This window comes from Zonotrichia albicollis, chromosome 5 (assembly GCF_047830755.1).
Source record: "Zonotrichia albicollis isolate bZonAlb1 chromosome 5, bZonAlb1.hap1, whole genome shotgun sequence".
Taxonomy (NCBI): domain Eukaryota; kingdom Metazoa; phylum Chordata; class Aves; order Passeriformes; family Passerellidae; genus Zonotrichia; species Zonotrichia albicollis.
Window position 1 is genome coordinate 20,009,004 of NC_133823.1, and position 27,271 is coordinate 20,036,274.

At 40.2% G+C, this 27,271-nt stretch overlaps 1 protein-coding gene and 1 long non-coding RNA gene across 4 annotated transcripts in view; one reads left to right on the top strand and one right to left on the bottom strand.

Moving 5' to 3' along the window:
- The first annotated feature begins 786 nt into the window (after positions 1 to 786).
- Positions 787 to 27,271, top strand: part of RAP1GDS1 (Rap1 GTPase-GDP dissociation stimulator 1) — a 97,953-nt gene continuing 71,468 nt past the window's right edge. Inside the window, exon 1 of one of the 3 annotated variants that reach the window (XM_074540945.1) lies at positions 787 to 1,273. In XM_074540945.1, coding sequence (XP_074397046.1) covers positions 1,270 to 1,273 — 4 coding nt within the window. In that variant the 5' untranslated portion in view covers positions 787 to 1,269. The remainder of the gene's footprint in view (positions 1,274 to 27,271) is intronic. The other 2 variants (XM_074540946.1, XM_074540948.1) reach the window with 2 other exon arrangements.
- LOC141729136 (uncharacterized) lies at positions 15,015 to 25,345 on the bottom strand. Its single transcript, XR_012580387.1, has 4 exons — positions 24,708 to 25,345; positions 24,232 to 24,351; positions 22,094 to 22,238; positions 15,015 to 16,874 (listed from the first exon to the last, which is right to left on the bottom strand). It is a non-coding gene; the product is annotated as an uncharacterized LOC141729136 (long non-coding RNA).

Consider the following 27,271-nt stretch of genomic DNA (forward strand, 5'->3'; position numbering starts at 1 on the left):
TGGACTCTGCAGAAAGACTGATGAATTATTCTTTGTTTGTCACATCACACTGCCCTTTTACAGGCATGAAAGCTCCTGGGACGTGTTCCAGAGAGGAAATCCCTGGCAGCTGCTGACTGCTGGTGAGAAGGACTACTGGTGTCAGTGAAGCCACTGTGGGGCATGATTCAACTAAAACTTTTTGTTTGCATCACTCATCAGAATTGTCCCTGGCCTATCCATTTCTACACAGCAAGCAAACCCCTATTTTCATGCTCTGTGGTCCTACTCTATTTAACCATACTTAAGGATTTACTCAGGTAAGATCTGAATAACGAATACATGACCATGAAAAGATTTGGAAAATGACACAAAAGCTACTCAATTCAACATCTCCATTCCCCTCAAATGTTTTCCATGAAAATGCAATGAGAACTGTAACAGCAAACAGTTCTTTATTTTCCTTATTTTACAGATACTGAACTCGAGGGCAGAAAGGAATAGGGACCAACGAACAAGACATGCATTTTCTTCTTAAAAATGCCTTCCACACAGATCTACCTCGTGCCCTTCAGTTTTGGGTGTAAAACCTGGCATGTTGGTTCAGCAAAACGTGCAGCTCTAGGACATCACCTACAGCTTCCTCTGTTGATTCTTTTCCTCATAAAAACCACCTCAAAAAAATCCCCTTATACATCCAGCGTAATCTCCTCCTCCTTGGAAAACGCTCCTCCTTTGAGTCCGTATCATTAAATATGAACTTTAAAACGGCGGCGAGCGCCGTGTTTAAACCACCCCACGTTCCTCGCGGACCGAGGAACCGTGCACAGCGACGGCGGTGCGGGGACGTGCGGGATGCACCCCGGCGCGCCCGCTCTCCCTCCATCCCCGGCAGCCGCCCCCGGGACCCGGCGGCAGCCCCACCCCAGCCCCTGTAACAAAGGAGGCCCGAGGGGCGGCAGCCGCCGCTGGGAGCGGTCCCGCCCCGCCGCCGCCTCCTCCCCAGCCGGGGGCGCTGCCGCGGGCCCCGCGCCGCCTCCTCTCTCCCAGCGCGGCTCCCGCCCTTCCCCGGCGGCAGCGGCGGCTCGGTGCGGCCGGGCTGTCGGGCGGGGTGTCTCCCGGCCGTGCCCGGATGTGCTGCCCTGACTCATAGCCCGCCGCACGCAGGCTCCGCGCCGCGCCTCGCTCCGCGCACACGCCTCCCGCGCCTCCCTCCGCGCCGGCGGAGAGGCGGCGGCTGCAGGAGCGGCAGCAGCAGCAGCAGGAGGCGGAGGAGGCCGCGGCGGCACCATGGGTAAGTCGCCCCAGCCCCGCGCTGTGCAGCCCCTGCCGCCTCCCCTCTGCCCCTGGAGGCCGCCGCCCTCTCGTCTCCGGCGGGCGGTAAGAGGTGGCCGGTGCAACTTTGCCATCGGCCGCGTCCCTCGCAGCGCCGGGGAGGAGGCTCGGGGCTCTGCCGAGCCCCCTCGGTTCCCCCGGCGCTGCCGCGGCCACTGCCCGGCCCCTGCGGCGCAAAGTTTCCGCGGCTGCCGCTGCGCTGCCGCCGCCCGCCGGCTGCGCCCAGCCCGGGCAGCTCCGCACGGCACTCGCGGAGCCGGGGCTGCGTTCGGGGTTAGGGGAAAGAGCAACTCCCCGGGTGCCAAGGGGGGCTCAGAGCAAGGAGTTATGTAAGGCACCCCCAGGACGCTTTCCCAGTTACTGTTTGCGTAATGGAGATAAGTTGGGGTAGTACGTTGAGATTGTTTTATAATCTCTGCTCATTGTTTGAGGAAGACAAGGGTCCTCCTATTTCTCCGTCTTTTAGAGCGTGAATCGTGTCTAGAAATGCAGCCATGTTACCTCTCCCTTTTTTGTCTTAAGATTATAAATTAAGTAGTTTCACGCTGATTGACACTTGTATGGAGTGCCCAACAAATGCTACACGAGACCGGGAAGCACGGTATTTGGGTTTTCGTAACAGATCTGCTGGTGAATTTCTCTTGCCTTCTCCACCTCATTCTCTTGCACAAAGCTACATCTCTCCCGGTATGAAACAGCTACCATAAAACAGATTTTCCAGAAATCTGGCTGTATGTAGATCCTAGGGATGGGTAGGAGGTGTCCACGTTGAGCTGCCAAAGACCCAGCCAGTCTGCCAAACGTGATGGTGGGATCAGGATGCAGGTCCGTAGGGCAAGGAACTATGGCTCACAACCAGGCTAAGGAGGTGGCAGCTCCTGAACTCGGCTCGGGGATTTGACATCAGCACTTCCTGTGGCCTTAGATATATCAGTAGTTTCTTTGCAGATCACATGCATCTTTCACTTTTAACTAGAAGTTTCCATGGAAGGAAGCTGTTGCTCTGCCTCGGTTTTTCTGGTTGCGAAATGAGGTTAAATACTTATTTAACTCCTGTAAAGCAGTAGAAAATCTTTGGAGAATCACTCAAACTAGAAGCTGCCAGGGTCAGATGTGAGGTATAACTGTCAGATTTCATCAGAGATAGGTTAAACTCCAACAATGTAGTGAAGATCTCTTTTTCATGAGGGTTCAAAAGGCAAAATACCAAAATTTAGTTTGCCTATGCTTCTGGTCTCCGTTCACAAAGACTATTAGTCTCCTCATTCTGGTAAAAGTCTAGCTATTTTGGCTTTTGAAAATAGTGACTTCAGGGCACCAGCTAAAACCTTCTCAGAAAAGCTGGTGCAGGATGAGCACATCACTCCTTTTTGGAGGAAACTACACTTCAGTTGCAGGCACGTTTGTAAACAGCTTGAGAATCTGCTACTAAATCTTGCTGCAAAAGTAAGAGTAGTTATAATTATTTTCAGGAAGACTGAAATAACTTGGCTGTTATTTCAGCACCTGTCCATAACTGCCCAGAGAGATTGCTTGTGAAGACACTGAGGAAGGGTTTTTTGGGGCTTTTTCTATTCTTCACATATCAGGGTCTGATTCTACTGTCTCTAAAATCAAAGCAAGCTGTAAGTAGCCTCTGCAGCAGCTCTTGTGAGCAGCAAAGATTGAAATCAGTTTCACCTTGGCTGACAACTGTAGTGACTTTAAATGTCTAAGATCTATGTTTAAGCTTACACAGTCAAAGCAGTAGATTCCCTCCTTCAGGTTATAACTTTCTTTTTGGTACACATAGCATAAAAGCTGAAAATCCTTCAAATTAAATCAAGGATGAATTTGTTCTTTCAATGGCTTTTATATCTTCCAGAAATCATTCTCAACAAACAAGTGCTTGTGGCAAAGAGTGCAGTGATATCTTTTATTTAAACATACAGTCTTTTCAGTATGTGTGCAGGTTGGCATAGTATTAACTGGTTTCTATACTAAGCTATAACATGGAAGCCCAAGCAAATTTCAAGTCAAATCAAAATATTTCTGTAGTTAAAAATACTTGTTATGCATACATGGATCTGCCCTTTCTTTACTCTATAAGTCTTCTGCTATACTGTTTCCATGTGTGTGTTCCTCTGAAGACATTACCGTGGCAGTTGTTTCCTCTGGGAGGTTGCTCTTTCCTCTCAGTAACATGGGCTCTTTCCAGAATTGTAACTTCTGTTTCTTGCATTTATAGTTTGTAAAGCTGTATCTGAGTAGAGTTTGAACACTATTCAACTTCTGACTTTGAGAGGTAGGTGGCCTTAAGTAGACCTGGCAGTGGAGAACTTATAATACTTTAAGTGACATGTGCACCACCACTACTTTATTTCTGTTGTTACTAAAACACAAGGCTTTTACTTTTCAGTTACTAATGTAACTGCAGTTCACCATGAACGATCCCTTTCCTCAGTCAATTCTTGGTTTTAACCTCAAAAAACACAACTGGTAAACTCATACAATCACACTGTATCCAAGAAAATCTTTCCAATTTAGAGCAGTGACCTATGGTGGTTATTGTAAGCAGGCTGCAATTATTACTCAGATGTAAATAAATGAAATGAAAATTAGGAACTCTGTTACAATTTAACCACTCAGCAGTGATCCATTGAGCCCAGAAGATTGAAAAACACCACATATGAGAGTTTGTATGCAGAATACAAGTACAGGATACAGATGTTTTCATGTCACTTATCACTTTGTTTGAAGTGTCAGTTACAGTCTCTAATAGTGAAAACTCATAAAAATATTCTTCCATTTTGAGAGCCCTGGTCTTGTTAGCAGGAAATGGAAGGCAGGCTCTGCTCAGACATAGGTGTTCACTTGGGCTACAAACTGCATAAGCAGCCTGCTAGGCTCACTAACAAAACATGTAAGATTCCCAGTCTATAATGTAGATGGATTTGTTTTAGTACTGTCCACTTAGTTATCAGAACAAAGATTTATATTACTGCTCTCCTCCCAGATATACTCCATTTTCCCTCCCCCTTTCCCTGAAGAATTAGCACGTGCAGCCAGCCTCGTGGTTGTGAAACACTACATTGAAACTGAACCACAGAGCAGGGTGTAACAAACCATTGCCTATCTTCAGGGTGATGGTTCATGAAATAGAGGAGGCAGGAGGATGTAAAGCTTGAGGTGTGGCTGTGTCCAGTATTGCTTTTGGGAAGATAGAGTAGACCAACCTGGTTTTGGTCAAAAAAATGTAATCAGTAGCTTCAGATGAGACAAATGAAAATTAATGGGAAAAAGTCTTCCACCTTGGGCTCTTTTGCTAGTTTTCTTTTATGAAATGTGAATCTGACAAGTTATGTCAATTGCACAAAAAGATAATTTGTACTTCTTTTAAAGTTTTTGCTAAAACAATGAGACTTTTAACACCACCAGCAGCATATTAGTTCTAGCCAGCCAGAAAACACCAGTTTAAGCAAGTTTAAAGGGTTGTTAGAATTCTTGAAAAAAAATGAGGCTGCTTTTGATAAAAGTCTTCTCTTTAAAACATAAACAGAGAAGAAGCTGCTTTTAGACTGCATCTCTTGCTTCAGTAAGAGCACACCTTGAAGTGTGCTTTTAAAGCAGCCAGAAAGGTTAGGTTACTTCTGACTGACCTTCCTCAATGAATAACTGTTCCTGTGATCAGGCCAATATTTGTGTTGTTCTGTTACTGTGTGAGACTGAAACCAACCAATTTTGTCTTTAGCTTTAGGTTAAAGGCTTCATTCACAAGTATGTTTCCTCAGAACAGAAGATTCAGAATTAGTTTCAGAAGCCTGTGAGGAACGCCTGGCTTTCTGTAGCATCAAACTGAAAGAGGAAAGGGCAGAAGAACAGCTGAAACCTGAAGGAAACAAAAGCCGTAATAATGGAAATGAGAAAGCTACAAAGACAAGAATAGAAGAGAACAGAAATCCCTTAAGGGAAATACATGAAGGGAGAGAAATACTAGAACTAAAGATGGATGAATAGAGCAACAGAGGACAGAAATAGGAGGAAGAAAGAAGGAAGTCTACTCTATGTCCTTCCCCACAATATAAAGACAACAGCTAGGATAATGTAAATAAAATCAGATAACTATTACTTTCTTGGCTTTTTTTTTTTAATAGTACCAATTGTATGCTGCTGATAGTACTTGAGAAGAGCCATTATAGTTTTCCATCATTCTCAAGTAAAGCTGAATTATTTCTGGAAGTTCTCAAAATTTACTTATATATAAATAGGTAAAACAAAAAGAAGAGACCAGCATAAACAAGTATTTGTTCAAAAGAGAGTGAAAATAATGTCATTACTGTTTGACAGGAGAGAAGGCTATGGAGATTGTTCTGTGGCATCTGTCAAGGAGGTTGGTTATTATTCCTTCTTAACTCTGTCACAGGATGAAGTTCATGTTTTAGGATAACAAAGGGACATTAGATGGTGACCTAGTTACTTATGTAAGAGAAAACCCACTTTTCACTGCTGACTGGTCCACCTGGGTCTGTTCACATGCTGTGCTGGAGAAAATGAGCATTCCTGCTGCCTTGATACTGTCGAAGGCATTAAGTTTTAGATGCTAACTTGTTTCCAGATTAAAATAGATTAGGAACTACATCTAAGCTTCTGGAAATTAGGTGTCTTGAAATGTTAATATGTGTTCTCCAGCTAATGGAGAAGTTTTTCTAATGGCAGTGTGAATTTTAATTAGACAAGGAGCTTTTCCTACTAAGGGATTTTAAAAGTAGCAGCTTTCACTGCAAGGACAATCTCCCAGGGCCACTTTTTGTTAAATATGGTATAGAAAGTTTTTTCTATTTACAGATTTTATTATAATGGCAACCAAATGAAATTTGTTTTGGTAGAGTAGAATGGTAGTTAAAAGCTGTGTATTTCTGAATAACTAAAGGTTCCTTTTAATGCAGAAACAGCTGATGTGTATTAGAATTTATGTGTGCTCCAGATATGCCTAATAGAATTTGTAAACCCTCTGGAACAAGTGGCTGTGGTTCAAGGAGCCTCAAAGCTGTGCACAGAGCCTGGTGACGTTTGTTCAGCCTGAGAACGGCACAGCTGTGGCTTAGGGAGCTTTGAAGTTGTGCAGAAACCCTGGTGATCTCATATGGTTCTTAAGCTATAGTTCAAGTAGATTACAAATTTGGCAGATGCCCAGAAGAATTTGTCAAATCTATAAACCAGATAACTGCTGTTCATTTTATCTCCAGGTAGAGGACAGAATTTAATGCATGAAGCTTTGGGACTTGCAAATAATTACAGCATGCCTTAACTGTACAAGTGTAAGTGTGCACAGGCAAGGCATGTGTCTTAGAAATATCTCTGACTTGAAGCACTTCCAGATACAGCTCCACAAATTATGATAAGAAATGTCAGGGAAAAAATGTGTGTATGTCTGAAGTAGTTGAAGTTAAGAGTATGCATAAACTGACAGCATGGATGAATGTATAAAGTTGTGTTAAACTTGGCAGTTTAAAATAAATGCTTTCATGATTTCTATTTCTAGGTCAGACAAATGTATTATAAAAATTGCACTTACACATTTAAAAATCAGGGGAAATAAACATTTTTTTTAAATCACATTCTTGCAAAGGAAATATTTTTAGTGGTCTACTTCAACAGTAGGTCCCATTTCCTTCACATTTAACAGCTCGTACAAACTTACTGCCTCCTAGTTGTGTATCATAGGAACATCTGAGGCATTTATCAGTTCTGAGCTTTTATCAAAATACTGAGCTATTCACTGTGTTAGCAATAACTCAGCGAGGTTCATGGAAGTTAATCAGTGTTTGAATTCATCAGTCAGTTCCATCCACTGATACTTACCAGTCTGCTGGACACAATGGTTTTGAACACATATACAAAATTTATGTATAATTTAAAATTTTTGTTGACCCTTACTATCAGTTGACTTCGGTTTGACAAGTCTTTTCAGTATCTGATTAAATCCAGTTAATCAAGTACTTAAATTCACATGGTTAATAGCAGCCTTTCAGTTTTCCTGTGTGTGCTCTGCAATTGTATTTGGGAGTAAGACTGGACAGAGAGATGGAGCCTGGGAAGACTGGGATTGAAGGAGGAAAGCAGCTAAGCATTATAGGATGGATGATGTGATGAGGATTAAACAAAACCCTTTAGAAATTTGTCTGGGCTGCCATTGAGCCTGTGGGAAACAGACCTGTGCTTGGGAGACCTGGGGATGTGACAGCTCAGCATCTCGTGGTAGTCTTGAGTCCTTATTTCCACTGTCAGCTGCCTGTACATTTATGGTCTTTGTGATGTACTAGCATGGAGCATCAAGGCACAAAACCTGGAGGTGAAAATCCTGTCCTTATTGCCTTCTTTATCTTTCAGTAATTGCCTTTACCTCTAGAATACATCTGTGCAGAAAGAACACCATGTACAACGGGGTACTCACCTTCCTCTCATCCTGTCTTCTGTACATTAGAGGATTACACTTGGAAGAGAGCTCTCATACTCAGCACTTGACAAACTCTGTTTTACCCCTTTTGCCCTTAATTATACCCAGGCTGGGAACTAAAATTGTATGATATGGATTAATTCTGTGAATGGGAACTGAAAATGCTGCCAGTCTACATCTTTTACATAAATAGCAAAATCAGACAAACATGAACATCTTCAAGTCTTGGTAATCTCTAGGGTGAGTGAAATGTTTGGCTGGGGAGCTCTGCCTATTGCTGAGGGTGCCTTGCTCTCTAGCAGCTGGGATCTCCTCTTGGGAGCATATTTAGAAATGTTTCCTGTGCTTGATGTGGGATATGACAGTCCAGTGACTTTAATTAGACTATTTTAACTTTCCTAGCGTTAAATGCAACCTTACAAGTACATGCCACTATTTACAGGACCAGTAGCTTACCTTTTCCTTGCTTTAGCCTTGCTAAGTTCATTCCCACATCCCTTTCCCGTGGAGAAATTCCATCTCGTTCACTGTCAATAGCACCCAGTACCCTGCAGGCAAAGCTTGAGTTCAGTACTGCCAAATAGCTGCTTTTGCTACATGAAGGCTTTGGAATGATTCCTTAAATCAAAATGCTCTTTTATCTTGACAGCAGGAACAAAGCATGTGAAGAGAAAAGGGTTTTAAAACCAAAGCAGGATTGTACACATCTTTCTTATCTAAATCTTCCCTGTCCACAAAATGTTTAACTTACCCCTCCTGGGCCTTTGGAGGAACTGACTGAAGTCAGTCTTCTGAGCCTGCTCTATTGGTGATAGCATCTTCTGTATCTGACCACTTCCTTCTGCAGTCCTTCATGTGCGCTCTGGGCATCACTGGATCGCTGGCCATGGTAGAACTCTGTTGTTTAAATGCCTGAGATGCCCTGCCTGAACTGCCTGAGCAAGTTAAGAGGAAATGCAGTGTGTGACCCTCAAGAGGAGTGGCAGCAACAGTGTAACAGTTATGAGGCACTTTCATACTTACTGCTCTCTCTCTTTTTCTTCTCCCTCAAGTGACTGGGAGCCACAATTTTTCCTCCTTCCTCTTCCTTGCTTGTATTGAATGATTTTAGGATCAGGGTGTTGTTCTGTGGGAGGAAAAAATGGACAACCAGAACAGAGAAGCAGTCTGTGATCACGTTTGTTGTAAAAATGTCTGGTACAGTCAAATTAATTTAGAAATCCACTAATACACTATAAAAATACAAATTTGCTCTCATCCTGCAAAGCTTGTCAGGCTTTCTTACCCGTTTCTCTGCAAAGCTCAGGGAGAACATATAGACATGCTGGCTCCTGCCATATGGAGTTACAGGAAAAGCAGGGAAGCATTGGTGATTGAGAGAAAGGAGGAAATTGTATGTAAGGAGATGCTGGCAGGAATCAAGCAGGTTTTGGGGGCAAGAAAGTTGGCTTTTTTTTTTTTAAGCTTTTGCAATGAAAATCCCATCACCCATTTACAGCAAGATTTACATTTACAGCCTCAGTCAAATCAAAGATAGTAATCAATTTATGTGCAGTAGTGCCCGAAATACAGTGTACACTTTCCAGGCAGAGCCCACCTATCTCTATCTGATGTTACAATGTATTTATTCAGTTCTTTTCTAGTTTGCCTAATACTCTTTTGGTTCTCTTTGTACTCTCTTTTCACAGCTTTCCTATTCTTTCAGACTTCTTTATTTCATTGCCCAGTGTTCAATATTGTCTGCTCCCAGTTAGCTATTCTTTTCCATCTTCCCTTCCATCTCACATTCTCTCCTCACCAGGTTCTTTCTTTATCAGTTAAACCCATGACAGCTTCTTTTACCATATACCCTTTTCACCATCTTTGTTAGGGAAAGAATTGAAAAACTGGTGCTCAGCTTTGTAATTTCAAGACTTTTGAAGTGGTTTGGGTTTGTTTTTTTGTTTTGTTTTTTTTTTTTTTTAAATTTTCTTTGCTTTGGTTAAATATCAAGTTATTTACAACCAGCTTAAAATCATGCTTCAGTTCTGCCCAACGTACAATAGGTACATTATATAAAAGAATGTATCTTGAAGGAAAGAAATTGTACAGAATTGAGCCCTATTTGTGTAAATGCTATTTCTACAGCATTCTTGTACCCCCACAAAGCCCACACTGAGCACCACTGAAGTCATTGGGCTCCTGCTTTTTTCACTTGCCTGTGGTACAGCTTCAACTCTCCTGTTTTGGTGAAAGTCTGGAAAGTGGCAGGGTCACTCCACCCTTTCATGGCATATTGGCTCCCCAGCTGATGCAGCCAGGGGAGGAATGCAGACATTGGACTGATTCTGACCATCAGAAGCACTTTTTTCTAGGAATTTTCTGTTCCTAGAAATACTGCTATACTAATACATAGCCTCTGAAGGAACTTGCTAAATGAAGAAAGAGCTATATTTGATGATAGAGAAAACTATTTGGTAAACTTGATTTTTCTTTCAAATGGATGGAATTATGTAGTTTATATAATTTGTTATATCAAAGAAGAACCAATTTAATGTGGAGATCATCATGTTAGAACATCCTTCTGTAAAAGGAACAGTAAGCACAGTGCCCTAAGCTATTAATTTACATACAGTGACCTTTGTTCTATCTTGTAGCAGCATAGAGAAAATTCTGCACTTCCAGAATGAAATTCACTTTGTAGCCATTAGGTGATGGCTTCTGATGTTTTCTGATATTCCCAGAAAATGTTAGGAATTTCTCCTTGCAAGACGTTATGCTTCTAATCACACATACATTAGTCTGGACACTTACTTCTCCAAAGGCAAGAATGGTGGAAACAAACAAAAAGCAATTCAGTCGAATTTTTGGAATGCAGCTTCATCCCAGACATCATCTGAAGTGTCTGCTTACCTTTATGAAGGTCATAACTTCTCCCTGTACAAGGTATCACAGTTCTTTTTTCTGCTGTTGAGAACAAGGTAGAATTTGAGACTTCTCCCACAGTCTCTGGAAGAAACTGGCAGAGTTCTCTTGTGAACATAAAATTTGAGTTCAGTGCATGCTCCCAGCTCAAAACAGATGGCTGGAGAGAGAAATGCCCTAGATAATGCAGCACTTCAGTTAAGCAAGGGGTGGCTTGTTTTATGTTTTCTTTTTTTTCTTTAAATTTATATTAAACAGGCTTTAAAAAGCAACAGCTGTGCACTACTGGATTGGTTTTAGCCTACTTTTAGCTCTTCCACTTCTGAACAGTTTTTTGTATTTCAGTGATCACAACAGTGAGATATCTCTTGGAAGTGAGCATACCTAGCAACTACTTAAACTACATTATTTCTAAAATCAGAAGTTGTTATCAACAAAACAGCATCTTTGGCTGTACATAAAGAACTTCTGGATTTTTGAAAGCTGATCAATAGGCACATTTAAAAAATGGCTTCATTTTGGCAGGTTTTTTGAAACACAAGGCTTTTCTGCTTGACCCTTTCTAATTTTTAAAAAATATGTAGATGAGCCTATTGGTTTTTTCCCATCACCAGAAGTTTATTTTTTACAATCTGAAATGAGCTGAGGAGCCTGCTTCCAGAGTAAGATTAGACTGTCTTTGGGCAGACATGTAAATCTGAGACCAAGGAGTACATGTCAAAATTGAAAACTCAGAAATTCTTGCAAGCCCCTGATTTTTAAATTTCTTTTAGCTCTGTGACTTCTGGCAAAAGCAGCTTTATAACAAAAACACCTCTTCTGAGCTGGGTCACAATTTGGAATGAAAATATTTATGTTTTAACAATATTTGTTTTAACACTCACTTGTCAGCATCTCCAAGAACAACCAGAGTAGGGCTTTGATGTCCACTGTGGTGTTGTGTTTATGTAACAGATTCTGTACCACTCAGGCTTTGAGCATGTAGCACGTGTTGGTGTTGGATTTTGGTTAAGTTCTAACATTCCAAGGCTCTGTTCAAGTTTAGAAGCCCAGTTTTGCTTGTTTAGGTGAGCATACTATTCTGCTCTGTGTCTGAGGAACTAATTTGTTCCCAGAATTCAGCATATCATCTGAATCTTTTCATTCTAGATGCTTCTGCTGCTTCATCTAATGTAATCTAAGGGTAATACAAAACCATCAGGCAAAAAAAACCTGTGGTTGCTTTGACATGAAAGATCTGCATGCTCAACACAGCTTATCAAGAGGCATTGAGGCATTAATTTAATGAAAGTAAAACTTACATTCAGTACTGAGACATGACTTCTTTGAATTGAATACAGAAAACTCTATCAAATGACAGGTTTACATGTGTGATGTGGGCTTAAGTGACGCTGTATTGCAGTGCCTTACATGACCTGGTTGCAGAGCATTTAGAAAAGGTAATCTGTTGAAACCAGCTTTGCTGCTGAAACCTCAGTGTAGTCAGATTATAGCCTCAGTTCCCCATTGCCCTGTATTATGTATACAGACTGCAGATTTGATTTAAGATGGTATGTGGGCCCAAATTATAGCTTTTGTATTCTGCATGAGCATACATGACTATAGGATAATGGGTAATTAAGTGATGCATAATAAAACTATGTCCATAGTGCCTTCATATTTGAGATGACTTGTCAAAGTTTCATGTTTAAATACTCATCATGGTTTAATAGAATTAATGACTTCATGATCTACAGACATAGGGTTTCGGGGTTTTTTTTGCAGTGACTCACATGTGTGAAAGCCAGAAAAAGTTGGAGCTATTTAGTACCCTGGAGAATTTGTGGCACAGGGGAATTAGTTGTATTCTCAAATGACAAGACAGTTCAGGGTATCATGTTGTCAGATAAAGATGAGAAAATCTGACTTCTCATCTATTAGAGAGAAAATGTAGACATGCCAGCAAAGAGTGACAAACAGTTGCTGAAAAGATAAGAGAACTCAGCTCTGTCTTAAAATAATTCCTTTGAAGAGGTATCTATAAGCATGAATTCATCTAAATAGCCTTTTACTTGCAAGAGTGTTTAATTGTGCAAAAAATGAAGCAGGTAAATAAAACCAAGCTTAAATTTAGCCCACTCAAATCTGTTTCTATAAAAAAGGGGGAAACAACAAGACCAAGAGAGTGGATTGTAAAAAGTTCTCTTCCTTTCCACTCCCATTCTCATGCAGGATTTAAAGTTAACATATTGCATAAGGTGGTGATTGACCCAGATGGGGAAATAGAAATTAAGTGAAAACTAGATTTTTACCTTGAACTCTGAAATGTGAAAGTAAACAAGTAACATAACAAAGGCAGGCCATGCAAAAGAAATATTGGTTTGATACATGTGAAAACATTTGTTCCTAAAATGTGGTTTTCTAATGGGACATTCCATCATGAATAGAGATTTCAAGGTGCAACATGTGCCACAATGACAGCTAGAGGTTAACTCAGCATTTTCAAAGGCTTATGTTCAGACCAAAACTCCTTATTCACTTCAAAATATAAAGTTTCTAGATATTATTTCATTATATATGCATCGCCTCCTAACAGTTAATAAGCTGTGAGGTTCCAACTGATTGCTTTAATAGGAAAATTGAGAGTTAATATTCTTTTGCAGCTCTACTAGTAAACAGTTCACAAAATAGTCTCTGTGGTACTTGTGTTCCATTTGTGTCATGTATACTGTCATCTCACAAATTCTGTGGGAATTTTTTAAAACCTAAATTCACATTTTTAATGCATTCTTTTTCTCTTCAAAGATATAAATAATTAATACTCTTTCCTCAATATTGAAATATTGTAACAGAAATCAAGCCTCATTCAAACTCCTTTTATTTTGCCTTTACAACTGGAGACCCCAGTAAAAGGGAGTCTGTCTTCCCTGTTCTTCACAGTTATGCTCACACCATGGAACAATACGAAGGACTTACCAAGTCAAGCTAATTTTATATCACAGTCACCAAGTTGCTTTTTCCTAGTAGTAAGACTTAGCTTGCATGGTATTTCACAATCACAGTCTATCTTCATATATATGAGAGTTCAAGAAGTACCAAAACTGCATGCACTGTTGAGTAAATATCATAACACATGAATCATAATAAAAATATCATTCTAAAATTAACATATTGTTTGCAAGTGAAATGAAATCATTTTAGGTGTAAAAGGAGTAATTTTTACTTGTGTTTGAGATCTTTTCTTCATGAGCCCCAAACTGCTACCTGTTTTGTAAAGTAAAAGAGTACTTAACCTGTTTGGAAAGAAAAGGAAAAGATTTATTAAATGAAAGTTAGATAGCCGGACTAGTCAGATGATGAATTTTCCAATCAGTGCTCTGCTAATTTTTAGAAGGACTAAGCTGTTACATTTGTGACACAACAAGACTTAGGCATACCTGCATGTCCTACCTGGAGACACTGTGGTAGGCACAGTGAAAGTGTTTTGAGATGAAATTTGAAACAGGTTCATGGAATCATAGAACAAATACCTAACCACAACTTGGGAGAATTTTGAGGTGGTTGAACCAGGTCACCTATGATTTTGTGCAGCTACTGCTTGAAACCTCTGTAGTTTCTGTAACATCCCTTCAGGTAGTTCCAGGCTTCCCCCTTAGCCTCCTCTTTGCCAGACTACAGAGGCCCACAAGCTGTTACACATCGTGAGTTGAGAGAACATGACCATTTTGATAGTTCTGCCCAGTTTTGCAGTGTCCTTGATCTGGGACATACAGACCCAGACATAGAATTGTGGGAGACACAAATCCCTGCAGGCATCAAGCAGAGCCTCAATGTGCTGGTCATGCTCCAGATGTAACATGTAACAGTTTGCTTTGTTTACTTGGGAACATGCTGCTGCCTCGTGTTTCACTTGGCATCCCTGTAACCCCTGGGTCTTTACAGCAGTGTGTTCCCAGCCTGCCCTGGTGCTTGGTGCTATAGCTGCAGAACTTGGCACTTACCTGTGTTGAACTTCAGGAGACTTCGTTGATCCAGTCCCCAGGTTTTTGGACAGTGCCTCTGGACTCCTCTTTGGTGTGCCAGTTGTTTCTCCAAATTCAGTGTTGTTTGCAAAGATTACAAATGTGTATCTGCCTTTAGGCTATAGGGGTGTCAAGCACAAACTGCATACTCAAAATCTGCTGTTCAGCCAGTCTGAATAGGGCTGGCAGATTTATGTTTGACTTCTTGATAGTATGCAAAGCAATGACGAGCCCTTCATAACTGTGACTCCAGGATGTCATGGTTTGAGCCTGGCACAGAGCCAGTGCCCCCATGAAAATGCCCTCACCCTGGTGTCTGCTGTGAGATGTGACCAGGAATAAGCAAAACAGGCTCCAGCTTAAACATAAAGAACACTTTATTACCTAAACTACAGGAAAATAGGGAAAAAACTATAAGGAAAAGGAAAAAAAAATTGAAAACCTTACAAAAAAACCACTTTCCTCCTCCCCACTACCTGAATTTCCCAATCCGATACATTCTCCCAAATCACCAACTGCCCAGCCTGGCACCACACTTTAGTATACTCAAACTTCAGTTCATGAAGAGGAGAGGAGTCCTTCTTGTTCCATAGGCTTCCCCTGGAAACACGCTGAAACCTCTGTGCTTCCAATGTCACTCGGCACCGCCCGGAAAAAGTCCTTTTGCCGCTTGTGACATCTTCCTTCCATGCCCAGTGCTCTCACCACCGTGCATGGACCAGAGCTGCTTTTAGGGTTGTCTTTCAAGGATGCCTTGTCTCACTCCAAAAAGGCACAGTCTCTGCTTTGGGACATCTGTCCCCCCCATACTTTTCCAACCCCCTGGGGCCGAGGGGTCCCCACGATGAACCCTCCTGGTTCTGAGGCACTGCCTCCCCCTAAGTGCAGTCTCTGTGTCACAGGAACAAACTGAGTCCATGGCCACAAGAAAAGTCCAGCCAAAAGGCCACTCCAATCATCTCTCCCCACTCACTCAGTCGTCTCCACGTCCTTCAGGCCAGGTCCTTGTCTCATCTCATCTCTTATCTCTCTTCTTATCCAGCTCTGAGGAGGATCAGCATTTTTACAAGGTCCCAATCATGTAAGCAAAAGGGTTAAAAATTTCAGTCTCTGTCTGTCCCAGAACGCCGGCACTCCCACATCGCTGCTGCTCGGGCCGTCGGCACTCTCCTCCCCCTTCTCCTCCTGGGCCGGCTGCTATCACATTCGGCATCGCCGGCTCTTCTCTCTCTCTCCTGGGGGGGGCGGGGGGATGGCTGCCCGATGTCTCTTGGGGCTCCTCCACCCTTCCATCCTCGAGGGCCTCCTCACCCCCCATCTCTGTCCAGGCCCAGGGCCTACCACGGGGCTGCCCCTCCCCCGCCCAGCAGCAGCGGCTGGACAGGGGAGGGAGATCTGACTTCTTCTCCTCCACGTCCCAAGAGAACCTTCCAGGGCCAGAGCTCTGCTTTTTAACCCCTGTGTATTCTCGGAGGTGTGTCCAAACCCCACTGGCTACACCAGGTGCCAGTATCAAACTCAGAACATCCATTGGTTTGACCACAGCATCCCAGAATTCCCACTTCTTCCTGGTCAAACCACCACACAGGAAAATTAAAGTTTATTTATTATTTATAAAATACAAACCCTATTTATTTATTAAGAATAGTTAAAGTCTGTGTACTTGAAAAATTGCCTAGGAGTGTTTGTCAGTTACTACAAGTAACTGTGCCTTGTACTGACCGCAGTTACAATTAAGCACAAGTTAATGCAAGTGGATAGAGGATGGCAAACCTTTGTCTGTACACACCCACCAGGCTTAATTCTGCAAAATCACACTGGGGATGAACATGGAATGTAAAGACGTAGCCTAAATAGGATTTCAGCTCTTTCTGTGCTACATTACTTACTTAGCTGATGAGAAATGCATTCAGATTGACTTGCAGCAGCAGTTAATGGGAAACCGATGGATCCAGATCTCCCAGCCATTCTCATGAAAGCCCTACTGAGCTCCCACCCTGTCTACATGTTGTTGATGTAATCTTTTTGGATTTTAGTACAGCTTTCAGTGCTTTTCTTTGATTCTATGACATAACCATGTTCTTTTCCAGATAAGCAGAGGAGAGTGCATACCTTGAGCCTTCTTTGACATGAAATATGATGATCTAGAACATGTACTTACAAGCTCTCTTGAGTCCCACACTTCAGCCATATCCACACTCTGTCTGTCGAGGCCATATCTGTATTAATTAGAGAGATAAAAGCCTCTACACAAATTAGGTTCATTTATTCCAACACATTGTGCTTTTACTTGTGTAATATTACTAATGTACTTTTTTAGCTTTGGTAATAAATTTTTGGCAACCTGGAGGAAATGGAAGTTTTTCCAAGATAGATAAATCTATCCTTGCAAAGTTACTTGGTAGCATCCTCCAGTTTTTATCCTTCTAGAGCACCTATGGTGTTGACTGTAGGACAATCAAAAGTTCTGCTCAACTAGATCAGAGGATAGTTCCTTTTGACAGAAGCATTTAATACTTCTCTAGAGGGAAATAACTGGACTATTTTTCAAGAAGACCTGAAACTTCAGTCTAAAAGGGTGATGCTGACCAGATGTGTTTCCTGGGATATTTTAGTGCAGATTTTTCAGCACTACTAGTTTTTAGTTCCCTCTCTCTGGACTTTCCTGTACCCTTTTCTATGGAGGAATCTGGCCCTGGTTACATGTGACAGTGCTGATGTGGAGTGGGGGAGTGCTTAGTTTGAGAAGGTCTGATGCCTAGATAAGCTGTAGAGGGAGCTAAGCGTGTCCTTGTGTTGAATTTATAACAGATTTGAAATTATCAGCAGTAACCAAACTACTATTTGTTGTGCCCAGCCGCTTGGTTCAAAGGGACCTGAGGAAGGAAAAAAGACTTTATATCTTGTTCTTATAGCTGAATGATCAACTTTCCTGATAAATGCTGCTTTAAGGATCAATTGCTTACTGTATTAATTAATAACATTCAGTAACATTCCATATTATGCTTTTATGTGTTAATAAAATGGAAAGTAAGAATATTTCACCTGCTGATATTCTTTTAAATTTTTATTCTTATATGCAGCTTCTGGGAGTAAATAGGATATGGCCAGCAACAAAGCTGCTTTGCTCTGTGCCTGCTGATACAGAAACATCCTTTTCGTTTATTCATTTCATTAAAATATCAGCATATCTGCAGTAGTTAAAATTGACAACAGCTTTGGGTTTGAGCGTATTCTACACGTTTACTCCATGAAATGTCTCTAAGCTTTACCCTGTAAAGTGTGACACCTTCTGAACTATGGTTTTCTTTACTTCCCCTTTCTTCCTCTTTCAAAGGAATTATAATAGCAACCAAAAAGATGCAGGAGAAAGAAAACCACAAAACTTACTGGGAGAGAGATTCTTTTCTCAACTGTGGTCCCTTTGTGACTGGCATCTGTGGGAGTTATAGATGCTGAACAAGAGGAATTTCCTTGGTGTAAACACTCTAAACAGAGGGTATATAAAGGACTGTGCTGTTCCTTAATGTCGGTGCAAGATGCAAGTGGAGGATGGCCTAGGGCACATTGGTGATGTTATTCAGACTACTGACCTACCATTGCAAAGATTTTTAGTGCCTCTTGACTATTTACTGGTCCATAAATAAGTGCACTCAGTTATGCCAAAGGCTGCCACATCCTTGTGACATGCTGTCAGGAATTGCCTCAAAAATCATGCTGGGTTTTGACTTCTGTTGTTTGTGTCTTCCTTCTGAAGTATCCCTGCTTCTTTCCTTCCTATTGGCAAAAGGACTGGCAGCTGATCAGTAGCTCAGTCCTCCTAAGAGTCTGTATAAAATAAATGCCATGAATATCCTGGAATACTGTAGTGGCAGTTTCTCCATAGATGCCTGGTTAGGGGCAGACTGCATTTCACATATGCTCTGAATTTTAGGTGCTGGTTTCCAATGTGGCATTTAGAAACCTGAGCCAAGAGTTCTGGCTGTGTAAATAAAAAGTGCTTGGAGAGTCCAGAAGAGGATGAACTTCCAAGCTCAGCAGGAAATCACCCTTAATTAATATGCATGCCATTTTCTGATCAGCATGATTTCTGCCTTAAGCCCAGGGCTTGAAATTATTTCTTAGAGCTGGATGCCTGCATGTTTTCTAAGGAAGTTTGAAACCTTTTTCTTTTCAAATGTGAATGGAGGAAGAGGCACAAGTGGGTTACCAACTTTGCCTTCTTTGGGACAGGCACATCTTTATGCAAGGAAGAGCTCCAAAAGTCAAAGCTTTTTTTCTGCGTGAAATTAAAGCTGTACCCTCAAACTGACCAGGATATAAGACCCAATAGCGATGTGTGTTCCTACTGTGTTAGATAAGGCATATTTTTTAAAGGTGAAGGGTTTTAGTTCAGGCACTTTTTTGTGTGACTACTAATTTTTTTATGCAATGGCAATGACTGTTTAATATACAATTATAGAATTGGTAGGGTTGGAAGGGACATCAAAGGTCATCTAGTCCCAAGCCCTCTGCAATGGGCAGGGACACTTTTCACTAGAACAGGTTTCTCAAGCCCCATCCAATATAAAATATGTCTCAACAGAAGAAATGAAAGGTATTTCAGTCCTCACATGAAAAATACAAAAATTTGATTTGAGTATGTTTTGGAGAAATTTTATTAAATCCCTTCAGGTAGAGGATAGCATTTGGTTTATTTTCATGTTCACACTAATGTGCAAAAGGTACTTTCAAATTGTTGCCATGTGCTTTGTGTTGGATTCTTTCTCCCAAGAATTCCTCTGTTGCCTGTGTTTACAGGACACATTGGAAGCAGGGCCTAGAAGAGCCGTACCCTCAGAGATACCAGTAAGAGTAATATATGAATTTGGTTAATAAGATGCCTGAGAGAACTAAGAGAATTCTGGATCTGGATATAAGCCAAATGCATTGGTACTTAAAAGGAAAAGTAATATTTCTCCAGAATCTGGTGTCTGATAAGAGTCCATGGGAGGTAGGCTTCCTCCAGTCATCTCTGCATATAAACTTGATGCTTTTTTCTTCCCCTGTGATTTAAGGATCAGTCAAGATCTTCACGGTCAGCAAAGGAATAAACGTTTCTAAGAGTACAGTGGGCATTCTTCATTTGGGTACATAGCATGTGCTACTGTATCAAGTTGTCACAGATCCTTGCATCCCTTGTGAAATGTATCCCAAGGACTTGTTTGTACTTCCCATCTGCCCTTCATCCTTGAGACCTGCAGACTGTGTGCAGAACCTGACTCCTTTCAGTTTCTGTCAATATGACTCTTTACCTAGTCTGAGAGCTGGTTATTAAGCAGAGAAAGCAAAGCACTCCTCCACTTTGCACACAGTCAGACCCTGCTTGTGGGGGAAGCAAATTACTTGCAATTTAATCTAGTGAATGGCATTTTGCAGAAATTTTTCATCTTTAAAAGTTACATTTCTTTTTGAAAAGAAGTCTTGCTTGCCTTTTTTTATTAGGCCTCCTGTAAATATGTATCTCTAGGGAGCTTTTCACTTGTTTTTGGGATGTTGCCCAAACACAGTTGATTGAATGGGGGATTAATAGCTTAATTAAGAGTCTTGAGATTTAAGACATAGGAAGTAGCCCTCTCTTTCTGAGATTTTTTCCCCCTAATTTGTGCTGTCAGATTTTCTCTCTCCAAAAGTATATTTTCAGTGCATACCTATTGCATCATCTCGCTCATTCAAATACTCATCACAGTTTTTTGAAGCAATACTTGAGAACCGTAAGAATTGGATTGTGATTTATCCAGCTGTGCCCATGTACTGTAATGTGCTGCATCAGAACATCAGTATCATGTTTACTGCATTGTCACTCTTGTATGAATTTTACTAAATAAAGCTCTTAAAGGCTGGGCAGAGGTTAATGATCACTTATAACTACAGCAGCCATGCAGAATACTAGTGGGTTTTGTGAAAATTTTTGTTTCAAACAGGGTTATATTGATCAGTTTGTGCACCATTTTAATTTTGCCATCAGATTCCATAGTTTTGTGTCAGTCTTACATGAAGACTCAATTGAATCCTTTTCCTTTAGAGAGGATCTGAGCTGATCCCATCACTGCAGTGTTTTTATTGATGCTCTACATCCTATGCATTCCGAGGTGTAAATAAATAACTGCATTAATAGGCAGCTATTTATCACTAGAGGGATTAACCACAGATGCCTGCTAATCTTAATAAGACCAGGTTTAAAGCTATGCATCATATATATAAAAGCAAGCTAAAAACTCTAGAGTACACTTTGGCCCTAAAAGCTTATAGACAAATGATGCTGACAATGTAGCCTTCAATTTGTGATATGTGGGCACCACAGTCTGCCTGCAAAGTGCATATTGTTCATTTCAGGCCATTTTAGTAATTTTTACTAAACTGCTAAATTGGACGATTAGTGCCATTTCACCAGCCAAGAAGCAGGGATTTCCAAAACTGACTTAATTTCCTCTTTATTCTTCACTAACATTAGAGAATACTAAAAGCCATTTTCTCCAAGGCATGAGAAGTCTGTCACATATCTATTGGCCCTTCTGTGGTCAAAGGGAATTTCTTAGTTACAGGTCTTAACAATTGTGTGTTTAGGTGGAAAGATGCATTTTTATTTGCTAGTCTTTCTCTCGGATTTTCTCCTTGGGACAAAAATGCTTTGATGAAAGTACATCAGGTAGGATAATACAGGTAAACAAGTACTTACAATCATAAGAGTGTTTGATTGTAAGACATTTGTAAATAAAAGGGTTTAGAGGCACTTATTAGATTTGTAACTAATCTGTTTCTAAGAAACTTTCACCAAAAACCTAACAATAACAACACAAATGACAAGCCACTTCAGTTAGGAACTTACTTGTACACACTCATCAAATTCAAACAGTGTATTTTCAGGGTTAAAAGCTTTCATGCATGGTTTGTAATTATCATGCAGCTTGTAATTAAAAGTAAGGACTTTTGGGGTGATTTTGGGGAAAAATAAATAAAACCAAATTAAACACAAATTTTGAAGTCCTCTGAGTACACCATAAATCACCATTAAGACTTTGCATCGAAGGAATATGTGCCCTTTGGAACATCATTGTGAAGTCCCCCAGTCTGACAATGCAGAGGCTGCAATTCAGCCTTCTGCTGGAATAGAGAACTCGGGGAAAACAGTATGTTTCCATAAAAAGATAGCTGCGGGGATGAGTGTAGTAGATCAGCTGGTTTAGGATATGTATCTTGTCAAGAAGGAAAATGGAACTTGCATGAGTGTTGTTGCATAACAAAATGCCTTATGTCTTTTTAATTAGGAACTGCTAAGCTAACTTAATTGCTACCTTTTAAAATTTTTTTTATTTAATATTTATATTTCTATGTTAAATGTAAAAGAATATAATACAAAATGACCTTTATAATTGTATCAGGGTAAATGCTTACTTACTTTCCTTGTTGAGATTTCATTGAACTGTTGTGTGAGCCTCCAGGCTTTTCAATATCTGGTATCTGTTCTGTGTCAGACGTCAGAGAGGTTTCTCACAGAGCTGACATGCAAAGGGGACTCTTTCAGCACCAGACACCAGTAGCAGCTGCCACAGAGAAACTCAGGTTGATAGATGGACCAGGAGAAAATGGGTTGCTAGAGTGTTCCAATCAACCTTGAATCTAAAATAAGTTGCTTGAATACCCAACAAACAAGACAGTTTCTTTGCCTGGAAAAGGACTGGGAAATTCAAGTTATTAACTTATAAAAATGTAAGATCTCAGACCAAGAATACAAAAGCAGATTCCATAAATTATTTATTTCAATTACAACTTCATTTAAGGTGCCAAGATACCTTTAAAAACATAGCACAAAACAAAAATATAGCACACAGAATATGTGTAGAAAGACCATTATATTCTGTTATTAGATCTATAATGGTCTTTCCTTAAATCTTCACAGCTTTTCCTAGGTTAGTCTATTTTCCACTGCTCAGATACATTTTATGTTCTGTAGTGGATTGCTCTTTGTTTCTAATCTATAGCTTTGAATATTGGAGTAGCTAGTTTTAATTAAATCCAAAGTAAAAAATTTAAAGAGAACATCAAAGCCAAGATCTTTCTACTCAGATCCTTTCCAGAACTTCATTTGGTTGAATTGCCCACAATTTAATTAAAACAACAGTAAAAATACTTTATGTTTTTACATGTTTATTCTCTTTATTATCTCAGTGTATGTCAGGACCTTAGAACGTATGCAGAAGTGTAAGACTACTCAGTTATCCATCTATAAATAGTGACAGAATCAGACCCTTACCTGCATAGTGAGTGCTTATCCTACAGAAATTTAAGATACAAATTGATTTTCTTAACTAACAGATTTTATACTTGATTCAGTTAAAAGAAGTTGAGGGATATGAATGAGGAGAAAGCGTTACTAAACCACTTCAAGTGAAATAGCATTCTTGTCTGACTGGATTTCTTGAATCCCAGACAGCTGATCCTCAAGCTGAGAGCCTGGTGAACCATTCAGTGTTGTTTCACCTGTCCTTTTTGGCTCAGTATCATGCAGAAGTGGATGACCAACATTACCCCTGCAAGACTTGTAACATATTGAATCCTCCTGATAATTTGGTCATTATAATGATTGTAGAAGGCAATAGACCAGACCAAGCAAATTCACTGTTACGTGTTAGTGATTTACACAGCCTCATGACATGGACTAACAGCTTCACACAAAAAATGAAGTCATTGATGGCATCAGCTAATTCAGTCTCCTTTTCCAAGCTGGGTAACTTTGAAGCTGGATCAGGTCACTCAGAAATTATATTTTTTTAAATGGGGAGCTGGGGCATTTTTGGCAAACCAATTTTGATTTTCCAATACAAATTTGAATATAAATTACAGTGTGAAAATTATTTTTCTGTATTAAATACACATCTTTTATCACACTGTCAAGAGACTAAATCTAGAACTGATTTTGGCACTAAAAGATATACAGAAAATATACACTGAGAATAGTCTCCATCTGCTACTGAAGTCTCTCTCATTGCCCAGAGTGGTTCTTGGGATTTCTTTCCCTTTGAAGATTTTTGTCAGTGAACATTTCTTTAACTTGCTGTCTACTGAGACTTCAGCTCCCTTTCCCCTACTCCTATTCTGTTGTTTTTGAGCAGGTTGAGCAGATTCTTACTATGTTTGCAGTTTCAGAAAAGCCAGGCACCAAGTTTTCACTTTCGTTTTCTATTTGCCTAATAAGGAACTTGGAGCAGCAGTAGACTGAACAATCCTAAATGTTAGGAAAAAACGTATAACCCAAGCAACACCCCAAAGCAAAACCTCAGCAGTTTACTTTCAAGGTTAGTTTCAAGATTGCATACAAGCAAACTTGTTAGAACCTAGCCATCTGTATAGTATTAGGTGCATATTTGACAAAAAAAAAAAAAAAAAGGTAAATAAAAAAGCTGTCAAATGACTCTTGAACATTCAAACAGCTTAAAAACTCTTTGTGTGGTAATGTTGGCACACTTCCTAAGTGACCAGATGGAATTTTATTAACAGCCAACAGGACAAGGGCTGAGATTTTGTTTCTTAACTTACTATTTTTGAAACGCTTGTAGAGGATGTGTCAGAAAACTTGATGTACTTTCATACTACGCAAAATTACACATATACCTTCCCTTAATGCAAAGATGAAGGCTGCCTCAGAGGTTGTCATTTCTGTAAGGTAGATAAGATAGTTAGGAGATGTATGCTAATTCAGGTATCACTATTTTTTGAATTTCAGAAAGGTGAATTTCAGAAATGTGTTTTTATATACACAATTAGTGGTCATATTAAAAGCAGAGCTTAGAAACAGGCTTTTTAATGAACAAACTTAAATAATGTATTTTATAAAAAAGATTGAAAAATACTTCAATATTAAAGAGACTTAATTTCTGATATCAGTAACCACTGGTAATAGTGATGTCAAAATTCCATTTAAGGATTCTGACAAAAATTAAGACCATGCAAATTTATGTGACTCCTCCTTTTCTGGCATCATCATGGATTTATGTATTGTCAGTAAGAAATACCTGAAAGCGGAGAATCTCCATTGTCTCCAGTAAATGACAGGATGATGATTAGCCCAGGAAGCAGCTGAGGACCTGAGGTTGTTCAATCTGGAGAAAAGAATGGTAAAACAAGTCCCTGAAAGATGTTTGGAGCAAGGTTGGTGTTGGCCTCTTCTCCCAGGTAACTGGGACAAGAGGAAATGACCTCAAATTGTGCTGAGGAGGCTCAGGTCAGATATTAGGAAAAATTTCTTCACTGAAAGGAAAAAGCTCCCCAGAGAAATGGTAAAGTCACCATCCCTGGACGTGTTCAAAAAATGGGTGGGTGTGGCACTTCTCAATATGTTTTAGTGTGCATGGTGGTGTTTAGTCAAAGGGTAGAGTCAATGATCTTGGAGGTCTTTTCCAGCCTTAAAGAGTCCATGATTCTATGACCTTCAAACCAGGCAGCCTAAAAGAAAATAAACAAAATCTCTAACACTCTGTGGACTCATGGTTCACCCTATTCTTTTCAGGTGCTTCCTTACCATATTTAAGGTTTTCAGGGGAGTCATGATAGCTAGAAAACAGCTGTCTAGTCAAGAGATTAGTATTTCATAGCATCTGACAGAAGAATACTGATGTGACATACAATTAGAGCTAGCAGTACCAATTTTGAACCTAGGTATCTTACCCAGACAAAGTTCTCACTGTTGCTGGTGAAAGATGTGCCTGAGGGCTTTATACAGAATCAAATCCTGTATTTGTTCAGTAACTCAAGCTGGTATAAGGATAGTTATGACAGATATTGCACCGTGTACTTGCACAGTTGGTATGGACTTACTTGCAGAGGGTAGGCCAAAGACCAGAACTGGAGCTTGTTGAAGTCAAAGAGAATTTTTCTTAGTTCTGGAACTTTGTATCCTCAGCTTTGTATGACCTGGTTTTTATTTATTTGGTTGGTTGATTGGTTTGTTTTTAGGCTCAGTAAGAAAAAGTAATTTAACTTGTTTATCTAAAAAGCCAACAGTAGAGTAAGCTGGTTAAATTGATTAGGATTTGAAGTCTAAACTGTTGTCCTGCATTATAACATCTGCAGAAGTCCACTCAGACTAACTTGTAGCATTCTATATGTGTTATTTTGTTGGTTAATAAGCCATATTTTGTATAGAACTTGGAAAAAGTACAGAGGATTGGCAACCTCGTTAAATTACGCCACAGAGAAATCAGAGTTCTAATATAGTAAGGGAAATCATTTAACAAAAAATTAAAAGCTCTTTAGGAAAGTGTTTTCCTCTTATTTGTTTGTGTAATGTCTAGGCTGGCATTTGTAATCAGCTAACTTGAGTCACATTAGGAACAAGACTTTTAGAGCAGTTACAGTCAGAAAAAGTTGGACACAGTAGTGTAGGCAAAAATCATCTCAAAGAAAAGATAAAGCTGAAAAAGCTTGATACATTAGTTTTAAATGTGCTGTTTCTAGACTGTACTGTCTCAGTAGTTTAATTTTCTTCTGTTTTCTAGCACCTGTTCTTGCTGTCGTGACTTGACAAAGTGACTCTTGCTTGCTAGATTAAAAGTGCTTCAGGCAGAAATCATCTGGAGGAGCAGAAAAGGAAAAGAAAGAAAACAATAGAACAGAATAAACAACCTAAAATAAATTTTAAAAGAGCCAGTAGAGTGATGCAAACCCTGCTAGCTCCTTGTGTGTGTGCATAGACACATGCAGACATGCAGCTTGTCTCTTATATACTGCTCCATATGATTATATGGAGCAGTATATTCCCTACAGCATTGTAGGGAATGATAGATTTGATTAGCATTATGGTTACTCCCTTTTTTCCAAGATCCTGTTTCAGTCATTTACTGATCCTTCAGGAAGAGCTATATTCTGTTCCAACTGTCTGCTTTAGGCTGTCCATTTTAATTTGCTTGATGAGTTCTTGCATGAGCAAGAAACAGGTCTGGACTACTGTCTGAAGTAACATTAGTCATTTAAGGTACTATTTTGGTCCTCTTGTTTTTCCCCCACTATTTTTTTTTTCATTTTGTGCATAGGGTGGGCAGTAATCTGGAATAATCTGGTGGAGGAGACCTTCCCTTGCCTTTTATGTTGCAGTACTTTGAAGCCATGTCATAAACTAAGGAGAGGTGGGCATTAGGGAGAAGCATTTACAGTTGAATGTTCCCACAAAGAGCAGGATCCCCTTCTGCCCCATGTGATACCTGACACTCTCTTCATACCTGCTCAGGATGTGTTGTGCTATGCTTTATAGAAGTGCTGGATGTCATCTGTACCTGCATCTGAAGACTCCTGCAGAATCCAGAGTGTGCAGGAATTCTGGAACCTGAAAACCCCACTTCCCGCATAAATACTTTTAACCCTAAATTTGCAGTTCTCCCATTCACTTACACAGTGCATTTCTTCCCTCATACTTCATAAATACCTTCTGAAAGCTAGCACATTCATATCTTTGAAGCATGATGACATAATGTAATGATAGTAACTTTATAATTGCCAGTGAGAAAGGAAATAATCCTTCATCTTTTAGTAGTACCTGGTAAATAAAAGGAGAACTGCTTGCCAAGAAGGAGGATATGAAAAG